Source organism: Crocuta crocuta, unplaced genomic scaffold (assembly GCF_008692635.1).
Source record: "Crocuta crocuta isolate KB4526 unplaced genomic scaffold, BGI_CrCroc_1.0 scaffold139, whole genome shotgun sequence".
Classification (NCBI taxonomy): Eukaryota; Metazoa; Chordata; class Mammalia; order Carnivora; family Hyaenidae; genus Crocuta; species Crocuta crocuta.
In genome coordinates this window covers 3842997-3853375 of record NW_027533258.1, presented here as the reverse complement: position 1 = coordinate 3853375, position 10379 = coordinate 3842997, and the positions used below count along the sequence as shown (strand labels likewise).

At 49.4% G+C, this 10379-nt stretch overlaps 1 protein-coding gene across 3 annotated transcripts in view; it reads right to left on the bottom strand.

Annotated features, from left to right (window-relative positions):
- Window positions 1–1358: 1358 nt before the first annotated feature.
- Window positions 1359–10379, bottom strand: part of PMP22 (peripheral myelin protein 22) — a 42195-nt gene continuing 33174 nt past the window's right edge. For all 3 annotated transcript variants that reach the window (XM_077746841.1, XM_077746839.1, XM_077746840.1), the window contains exon 5: window positions 1359–2718. In XM_077746841.1, coding sequence (XP_077602967.1) covers window positions 2555–2718 — 164 coding nt within the window. In that variant the 3' untranslated portion in view covers window positions 1359–2554. The remainder of the gene's footprint in view (window positions 2719–10379) is intronic.

The following is a 10379-nucleotide window of genomic DNA, read 5'->3' as shown; positions in this document are numbered from 1 at the left end:
AGTTTTCCTAATCACCTATGTCCCCCAGGCACCTGGTGTCCATCTGTACCATCTGAGCCATCCTATCCAAGTCACAAGCAGAGTTGGCTGGTCACTACTGAAAATCTAGAAAGGGGGAAGCCCTCCTATCACAGAGGTTCAAAGATAAAAGAGCATGAATCTGCATTTGATAAGATTCCCAGGTGATTTGCTAGCACACTGAAGTCAGAAAAGCACTTGACTAGCTCCCAACTTAGCATCCCCTACTGTGCGCTGTAACCACCAGAGGAGTCCTTTAAATCCATCAAGGCAGGGTGGGGGCCACCACAGACAGAAGGAATCCAAACCTTTGGGGTGGACCCCCGCATGGGAGATTCTCACATTGGGCCTGATATTGAGAATCAGAACAATCCATACCTCAGCACACCTCAGTCGTCACATCTGTGATAATCCCTGATTTGCTAATTACCTGTCACTATACTAAGCACGTTATACATTTTAGCTCTTGTTACTCTCTACAGTCCCATAAACTTGGCCTCGGCAGCTTCATCTTACAGGTGAGGAAACGGGATCTTAGAGTTGTAGTAACCTGGCCAGCCTCCCTCAGCAGGTAAGGGGCAAAGGGCAGGTTCAAACCTACGGTGCCGAATCTCCGTGTTCCTCATTACAATATAGTTGTCTGCATGAGCCTCTCACTAAAATATCACCCTTTGTGATTAAGAACTATGTGATCCTTTCTTGATCTCTGGTGCCCAGTTTCACATAGATGCTCAATGAGAACTGGGGAAACACAGAATGCACCATCAGCTTGATGTATCGCAAATGTACAATAAATGGGTAAACATGTCTATGAGTGAGACACAGCCCAGAAACCCGGAGCTAGGGGACACGGTCGGTGCTTTCCCTCCCTTGGGACCACAGCAGGAACTTCGTTGGTGACAACTAATATTTCATCTGGAAGCCCAGCCTCAAGTCACCAATATATTACCTTCCACTATAACATACCCCCCTCCTTTTACAGTTAAGGGTCTGTGCCTTTCCCGCCAACATCCCGCTTATGTTAGGAGAAGGTGTGACATGCCTCCGTGGTCCCCATGCGGTTCCTCAGAGACCCGCGCATGAGGAAGGGAAGGAGGGTTGAGCTAAATGAGCACTCAAGTCCCTTACGGTCCATTTATAGCTGGTTTCAGCTGCAGTTCTTGGTCCTCCTCAGCGAGCAGATGTCTGCACAGGCTCGCGGAGGGCAGACTGCGCTCCTGTAGCCTCTTAAGAAACCCAGACCGTGACCTCAACCTTGCTCTCTGTTGAGGATCTTCCCTCCGCACCCCCTCACACACACCCCCGCGCCGAGGTCGCCACAAAATCCCAGGAGAGATCGGTGAGTTACTCTGATGTTTATTTTGAATGCATCTTAGTCCACACACTTGGTATAAAATCAGAAAAAGCAAAGGAAAAAAAAGGAGATAAAGAAAAAAAGAAAAAAGAAGGTCTGGAGTCTTAGCATCAGAAGGGCACCGTATATACATGTACAGTCGGTGGCCAATACAAGTCATTGCCAGACAGTCCTTGGAGGCAGAGAACAGTCTAGACCCAGCTGCGTCCCGGGAATGCGCGGTCCCGAGGGGTCTAGGGGCTTGTCCCGATGCTCCGACCGTAAGAAAAATGTGGGAGCAATAAAGGCTGTGTGTATTATTTATTTATTATTGTAATAACTGCAGCCTTGCTAGGTACAAAAGCAGTTATAAACCATTTATATGACACAGAATTACTCAGGTCTCCATTCTACTTTATGTCGTAAAACCGTTAATTGAATTTCCAGTGAGTAGTTTAGACGATTAGTGATAATAAGGAATGGTAAATCCATAGCACCATTTCATAGATTTGCTGTCACCGATTTCTCGTCACCTAGACGTGCGACTGAGACACTCACTGTCAAGGGCAAGTGTTCCAAAGCCACAAAGCCGTGTTTTTGCCGAGGGCTCCAGTTTGGGGGTTTTGTCCATGGCTTCGCATGGAGGTGTGGGCGGGACCTCTGTGCCATGCACCGGGTCACCCACAAAGTAAGGGCTTCTGGCCAGTCGGGGTTCCCACCCACGCTTTGGTTTTCTGAATGAGGTGGAGTGGAAGGGAGGTATCTTCTTTCAGATAAAAGGGAAGGGGCAAGATGGGAGTTATTTTACGTCCGGGCCAAACAAAAAAGAACAACAAACAGAACAAAAGAACAGAGCTCGGTTATACGGTTAGGATGTAAAGCTCCTTAGCTACTTCTTTAAGATTCAACACAAGGCTGATGGTCAACATAAAAAGCGAACAATACTATGTACATATATGTAAAAAGTGTTATAAATAGGTTTTATAAACCATAGATATTATATACATCTTCAGTCAACACGAACCCCCCCTTCAACTTCTTTCTATTTGGTTTGGTTTGAGTTTGGGTTTTTTGGCTAGCTCTTTTTTTTTGTTTGTTTTGGCTTGGGTTTTTTGTTGTTTTTTTTTTTTTTTCTGGTTTCTGGTTTCCTTCCTCCCTTCCCCCAACGTACGCTCAGTGCCTCAGACCAACCGTCTGGGCGCCTCATTCGCGTTTCCGCAAGATCACGTAGATGACGCCGCTGAGGAGGGCCAGAGGGAAGGCCACCCAGGCCAGGATGTAGGCGAAGCCGTAGGAGTAGTCAGAGTTGAGATGCCATTCCGGGTGCCTCACCGTGTAGATGGACGCTGCACTCATCACACACAGACCTGGGGAGAAATGGGGACAGTTAGGGGGAGGGAGAGATCACAGGAGGAGGGGCTCCCCTGTCCACCACCCCTCTGCACGCACACACGCACGCACACACACACACACACAATCTTCTGCAGATAACGCTGTGCTAAAAGCGCATGTCTGGGGGGCGCCTGGCGGGGCTCAGTCGGTTAAGGGAGCAACTCTTGATTTCGGCTCCGGTCATGATCTCGTGGTTCATGAGTTCAAGCTCCGAGATGGGCTCTGCGCGGACAGCATGGAGCCTGTTTGGGATTCTGTTTCCTTCTTTCTCTACCCCTCCCCCTCTCACTCTCTGTATCTTTCTCAAAATAAGTAAATAAATAAATAAACCTAAAAAAATAAAAGAGAGGCACCCGGGTGGCTCAGTTGGTTGGACATCTGAATTCAGCTCTGGTCATGATCTCACGGTTCATGGGTTCAAGCCCCGTGTTGGGCTCTGAGCTAGATTCTGCCTGCTTCTTATTCTGTGTCCCCTCTCTCTCTGCCCCTTCCCACTCACACTCTGTCTCTCTCTCTCTCTCTCTCAAAATAAATAAAGATTTAAAAAAGAAGAAGAGCATGTCTGATCCTGGATCCGGCAGCAGAGGAAGGGTCTCGAAGATACAGAAACACGGGAAACAATCTGCTCTCTGCTTCCATCTGATCTATAGGACCCAGAGCAGTATCTCCAAGGTCGCTTGTCATCTTTTCCGCCCCGTTTCTCTTCCTCAGACTGTCACCAACTCCTAGTCGACAGAAGCATGTGGCCAGCAAGAATTGGCCTTACAAGATGAACCCGCCTAGTTCTCTCCAAGGACCGTTCGGCGTGGGAGCCCCAGGAAACCTGTGAGCCGCTGTATGAATGGGCGGTGACGCCATTTGAACCAGGAAAGTGAAATGGCACTTTGCCATTATCCGAGCTGTGCCAATGCAAGAGATCTGGGGTCCAGGCAGAAAACCCAGAGCCCCTTAGCAGGGCCACCACGGAAGAGATCCAACAAGCCATGCCTCTGGGCACTCTTAGGCAGACAAAGGAATACAGAGAGAGGAAGAAGAAGATAAAGAGGAAGGACAGGAGATGAGTGGGAACCAGAGAGAGGAAACTATCGGTCCTCCCTTCTAACACTTCCTGGTGCCCTCACGGTCAGGTCTGAAGCCCCAAGAGGAGTGCAAGTTTATCGGGTCCACAGATCAATCGGGGGGCCCCTCGCCTGCCCACCGCGGTGGCCCTCTGGTGTGGGACTCTCGGAGCAGGCAAGTTCAAGAGTGATGGTCCGTGCCCACGATGACAGTCAGCAGCCCCCTGCGGGGAGGGGTCCAGTGACGTCAGCACCCCAGCCTGGAGCTCCACAAAGCCTGCTCTGTTCCCTCTGTTCCCTCCTGAAAACAGGGTCTTTGAGAGGCTCTGAGTGACTCTATTATAAACCCCGCATGCTATGTAGGATTCCTGGGGTTCCAGAGCCCCCAGTGCCCCGCCCGGACCACCCACATCTAACCTCCCTGCTATTCGGCTACACACTGAGACTCTGTCTGAACAAAGTGTGTCAGTGGGAGCAGGCTACATTCACCACCCTGATAAGAACGTCCATCTCCAAGTCAGAGGAGAAAACTCCCACTCGAGTGCCCCCCCTCGCCCGTGTTGGGAAAGCCACACAATAGCCCCGCAGCTCCCCTGGGATCGGATCCAGGACCCGCGACCTACAGAAAGGTAAGGAGACAGCGCAGATGCCTGGGTCAGAGGGGAAACTAGAGCTGGCAAACTCGTTCGAGGAGAATGGATGGGCTCTGCTGGGAACACACTTTATTTGCCCTGACGTCCTTGAGCCCCAATTATCTTCCCCAACGGCTGCGTGGCTGACCTCCGCAAGGTGCACAGTCTTGTCTTCAAGAAATACTGCAGGGGCGCCTGGGTGGCTCAGTCAGTTAAGCGTCCGACTTCGGCTCAGGGCATGATCTCACGGTTGGTGGGTTCGAGCCCCGCGTCGGGCTCTGTGCTGACAGCCAGCTCAGAGCCTGGAGCTTGTCTTCGGATTCTGTAACTCCCTCGCTCTCTGACCCTCCCCTGCTCATGCTGTCTCTATCCCTCTCTCAAAAATTAAAAAAAAAGAAAAAAGAAAAAAAAAAAGAAACACTGCAGTTGTCTCTTGGACGATACTTAACCTACCCGCTAACGAGGGCAGGGCTATAAAAAGAGAAGTGTGACCAAATGGACAGAGCGCTAGAAGGCCAGGCCCATGGCTGTCCTGCTGGTAAGGCTTCTAAGCGGGACATGCAACTGCCCAGCACGGGCAGGAAGAACGGCGCGGCGGCTGTGCAAGTCGGCTGTGCCCAGGTTTCACTGGGAGAGGGTGAACGCTCCGTCCCCCAAGAGGAGGCAGGAGGGCGCGGGTTACAGGCAAGATTGGCCTCCTTTACAGGATATTCGCCCCAGGAGTAAATGAGCGTCAGGGCCATGAGCAATTAGCTCAGATGCTTTGCAGAACCAAAGAGCGGATACACACTTTATCGTCACTGTCAGGAGACTGATGCTTTAGGGAACACGTGATTACAGCGACACCGGGTAGGCAGTGCCATACAGGAGACCCCCCGGGGTCAACACTTGTTCCTCAACGACCCGTAGGCGGGGGTGTGGTGACGAAGGTCCCTGCCCACAGGTGGTGAGCGGTCTGTGCCCTGGCGGTGACAGGGACGCCCTGGGAGGGGCCCGAGTCTGGGAGGGCAGTCGGCTGGGAGTGGCGGGCTCTGACCCTCCCCAGACACCATAAAAGGACTGGCAGCTCAAGAGTTTATCCCTGTCATCGGGGCGCCTGGGTGGATCGGTCGGTTGAGGGTCCGACTTCAGCTCAGGTCATGATCTCACAGTTCGCGGGTTCAAGCCGTGTTGGGCTCTGTGCTGACAGCTCAGAGCCTGGAGCCTGTTTCAGATCCTGTGTCTCCCTCTCTCTCTGACCTTCCCTTGCTCACGCTGTCTCTCTCTCTCTCTCTCTCAGAAATAAATAAGATATTAAAAAAAAAAAAAGAGTTTATCCCTGTCATGGGGGCGCCTGGGTGGATCAGTCGGTTGAGGGTCCGACTTCGGCTCAGGTCATGATCTCACAGTTCGCGGGTTCAAGCCGTGTTGGGCTCTGTGCTGACAGCTCAGAGCCTGGAGCCTGCTTCAGATCCTGTGTGTCTCTCTTTCTCTCTCTTACCCTCCCTTGCTCATGCTGTCTCTCTCTCTCTCTCAGAAATAAATAAGATATTAAAAAAAAAAAAAAGAGTTTATCCCTGTCAAGGGGCGTCTGGTGGCTCAGATGGTTAAGGGTCTGCCTCTGGATTTCGTCTCAGGTCATGATCTCGAGGTTTGGGGGTTCAAGCCCCGTGGAGGGCTCTGAGCTGATAACGCAGAGCCTGCTTGAAATTCTCTCTCCCTCTCTCTTTGCCCCTCCCTTGCTCGCATGCTCTCTCTTTCTCAAAATAAATACACTTAAAAAAGAGAGTGAGTGTACACCAGTGACCTCTGCAGAAGCGTTCATTGGAGACTCCAGAGCAGAAGCCAGAGAGAAGTTGGCTAGAAAGTGCCCAGCGGGTTGGAAGGTGCCTCGTGGTGTTGCTTGGATGAGTGAACACCTGTGACTCACCCCTCCTCATCCTGAGGTTGATAAGGTGTAGCAGGAAGAGACCGGAAGGTCCATTCCTCCAAAAGCACTGGGCTCTCCCTCTGTCTGACCCGCACAAAGCCTTCTTTGTGCCACTGGCCTGGTTTCCGTTTGCAGCACCAAAGTGACCCCTGCTGCTTAGAAAGTCACCCACAGCGTTACTGGCTCCTGACTTGGGCACGGCTCGTACAACATCTGGAACAGTTCATCCCTTTATATATTTTTTATGTTTATTTATTTTGTGGAGAGAGAGAGAGAGAGAGAGAGCACACGCAGGGGAGGGGCAGAGAGAGAGAATCCCAAGCAGGTTCCGAGCTACCAGCGAAGAGCCCCATGTAGGGTTTGATCTCACGAACCGTGAGATCATGACCTGGGCTGAAATCAAGAGTCGGATACTTAACTGACTGAGCCACCCAGGTGCCCCTGGGATGGTTCATTCCTAACGAGGGTTTCTAACTGTGGTCTTTGACCGCAGCTGGTTTTGAGCCCCTCGGATTGGGGAGGCCACCATGCTTTTACTCATCCCCCAAATTCTTTTGTTCTAAAGCCCTATCTCTCTATCAATCTGTTTGATAAAAGACGCAGAACAAACAGAAAACCTCACACAGGCATCTCCTTTTACCATCTTTTCCATTCCTCTGAATCACAAAATATAGGAAGCTATACAGTGACCCAAGTTTGACTGCAAGGGAACACAGTTATCCGGAAATCCCACAAGTGGGTTATTCAGGGTCTTGGGTTAGTCATGATCTTCTACGGAGCATGTGTGGAGCTTGACGCTGGGCGTTATGTAGCGAAATTAATCAAAACATGTGGATCTGTCTTTCGGATCTGTATCTCTATGAATTTCTTGATGTCTTCCAATGGAGAGGAACCCAACCCAACAGAGCTAGGGCCAGGGTAGGCGCTGTCTGGGAACAGATGACTACAGGTTATGAAAAGAAAAATGAAGTCCAGATCCTAGATCAGAATGATCTTGAAGAAGGGGGTTTGGAAGAACCTATGGCTTATGAGTGGGAAGAGTTATCTGCAGAGAAATTCCAGTAAGACCTCACAGTGGGATTAGAGAGAGTCTGATGGCCACACCAGTGGTTCCTAAGCCCTGATCAGAGTCACCCAGGGAGCAGCCCTTCCTAAGAATTCTCCAGGGACAAAGCCTGAGTGCTGGCATTTTTTAAAAGCACCTTCTTTGTTCGGGGAACTTGGGTGGCTCTATCCGTTAAGTGCCTGACTTTTTTTTTTAATGTTTTATTTATTTCTGAGAGAGACAGACAGAGAGACAGACAGCATGAGCAGGGGAGGGTCAGAGAAAGAGGGAGACACAGAATCCAAAGCAGGCTCCAGGCTCTGAGCTAGCTGTCAGCACAGAGCCCGACGTGGAGCTCAAACCCATGACCTGTGAGATCATGACTTGAGCTGAAGCCAGACGCTCAACGGACTGAGCCACCCAGGCGCCCCGAGTGCCCAACTCTTGATTTCAGCTCAGGTCATGATCTCACAGTTCGTGAATTCAAGCCTGGCATCTGGCTCTATGCTGACAATCAATGCAAAGCCTGCTTGGAATTCTCTCTGTGTCCCTCCCAGCTCTCTCTCTATCTCTCATGATAAATAAATAAACTTTAAAAAATTTTTAAGGTGATTCTGATGTACAGCTAAGATTGAAAAGCAATGGGGACGCCTTGGGTGGCTCCATCGGTTAAGTGTCTGACTGCAGCTCAAGTCATGATCTTGAAGTTCACTAGTTTGAGCTCCGCATTGGGCTCTGTGCTGACAGCTTGGAGCCTGGAGCCTGCTTCAGATTCTGTGTCTCACTCTCTCTGCCCCTCCCCCGCTCATGTTCGGTCTCTCTCTTTCTCTCAAAACTAAACATTAAAAAAATTTTTTTATCTAAAAAAAGGCGATGAACTAGATGAAGACGCCTGTTGCTACATCTCCAAGAAGCAGCCAACGTGAGAAGGATGTAATCAAGGGAAGACAGCTTGTAAATATAAGACTTGTGGCTTATTATGACACGCAGAAGGGGATGAGGCAGCAAACCAGGCAGAACAATAACCACACACAGAGGTGTAATCTAGAGAAAGGCAGAGACGGCTCCCTACATTGACAGTCAGCCCTGAGAGCCCCCACACTTTTTACCTGCCTTTCCTGCACCCCCGTGTGTGTGATCTATGAAGACCAGAGCTCGAGCTTCAAAGGGAAGCGAGGCAGAGATAGTGCAGCCCCATACAGCCACTTGGGAGACTCAGAAAATATTTCAGGGGCTTCCACTTAAAACACTTCAGTGCTGGGGTGCTTGGGTGGCTCAGTCAGTTAAGCATCCGACTTCCACTCAGGTCATGATCTCACAGTTCATGAGTTTGAGCCCTACACCGGGCTCTGTGCTGAGAGCTAGGAGCCTGGAGCCTGTTTCCGATTCTGTGTCTCCTTCTCTCTGCTCCTCCCCCACTCACACTCCGTCTCTCTCTCTCTCAAAAATAAAACTAAAACATGAAAAAAAAACCCACTTCAGGGCTTTGCAGAAGCATGGAAATCTTCAAGTGGCTCCCCTTCTTTGAGTTCTCAACTTGAGTGGGAAGATCCTACAGATCCAGTTCAAATGCAACGTTCGGGGCTGGGGTGGGGCGGGGACCTGGTGGTTCCCAGACCACTTGCTTTTAGCTCCCGTTAACTGGAGTTAACAGTTCATAACAGAACATTTCTTAGGGCTTGACATTTCTCATCCAACACAACTTCCTATTCAAATAGGGGCCGCTAGGCTGATGAACTGATAAACTGAAAACTGGATCCCATGATAGATAAGAAGCTACTTTTGAAGGGGAGAAATGAGGAACAAATCACGTGCCTTTAGATGTAGAGGGGTTGTTTTTCTTCATTTTTTTTTTTACATCTACTTATTTTTGAGAGACAAGAGAGAGACAGCACAAGTCGGGGAGGGGCAGAGAGGGAATGAGACAAAGAATCTGAAGCAGGCTCCAGGCTCTGAGCTGTCAGCACAGAGCCCGACGTGGGGCTCCAACTCACAAACTGTGAGATCATGACTTGAGCCAAAGTCGGCTGAGCCACCCAGGCGCCCCAAGCGTTTGTTGTTTGTTTTTTAATAGCAGAATTCTAAAAGGCTTGTATTGAATTCAGAGGAGATTCAAAACAGAGAAGAGAGGATGGATTAGTAAATACCCTTTGGAAAAGTGGAGTTTCTGCCCCAGATTTTGTGTTCTGTAGCAATTCTGGTGGATTCCGTCATCTCTAACCACAAGGAGGTTGCTAACTATATCGAGTCCGTGTGGTATCAGCGGAAGTGTGTGCTTCCAATTGTTCTTGTGTGAACTGGGAGACCTTGTGTATTCATTATCCTCTCCTGGTCTCAGTTTATTTATCAATAAAAGAATACGCTTGTATAGATCATATGCGTGTGTGTGTGTGTGTGTGCGCGCGCGCGCGTGTATATAACTTTATGAAAGTTCTGGTTCCTAAGTCTGTATTATTTTCTCTTGAGGACAGATCTATTGAGGCAACAGATATGATCATCAGTAGTCTTGACATCAAACTGTAAATGATAAGCCAAAATAGAAATCCCAGAGTATGTTCTAGTTTTGTGTATTACTTTTGGAAATAGAGTGACTAAGGAGAACACAGCTTCCAACCTACCTGGGAATGATATCTTGCTGCATAATTAGTAACTTAACAAAACTGGCAACACTTTAGGAGCTAGGCTTGTTATAATAAGACCTATGCAGGCAGCAAAGCACTATTTGGTTTTCAAATCCTAAAACTGTACATGCTGAAATGTTGTATTTAAGTATGTCAAGAGAAGTAGCTCTCCAGTTTCATTCCTTTTTCCAGGAAAGAGGGGACCTCTCTGGCTTCTAGAAAAGGTCATCAGCAACCTCAGCTTGTGTCTTACCATACAGACATGTGTAAGCCATTATTTCTGCACATCCGTCCACTCATCCAAGACGTATGGGCTGCTGTTTTCAACCCTCCAAAGACTGTTCCTGAACACAGGGTGGGGATTCAGCACC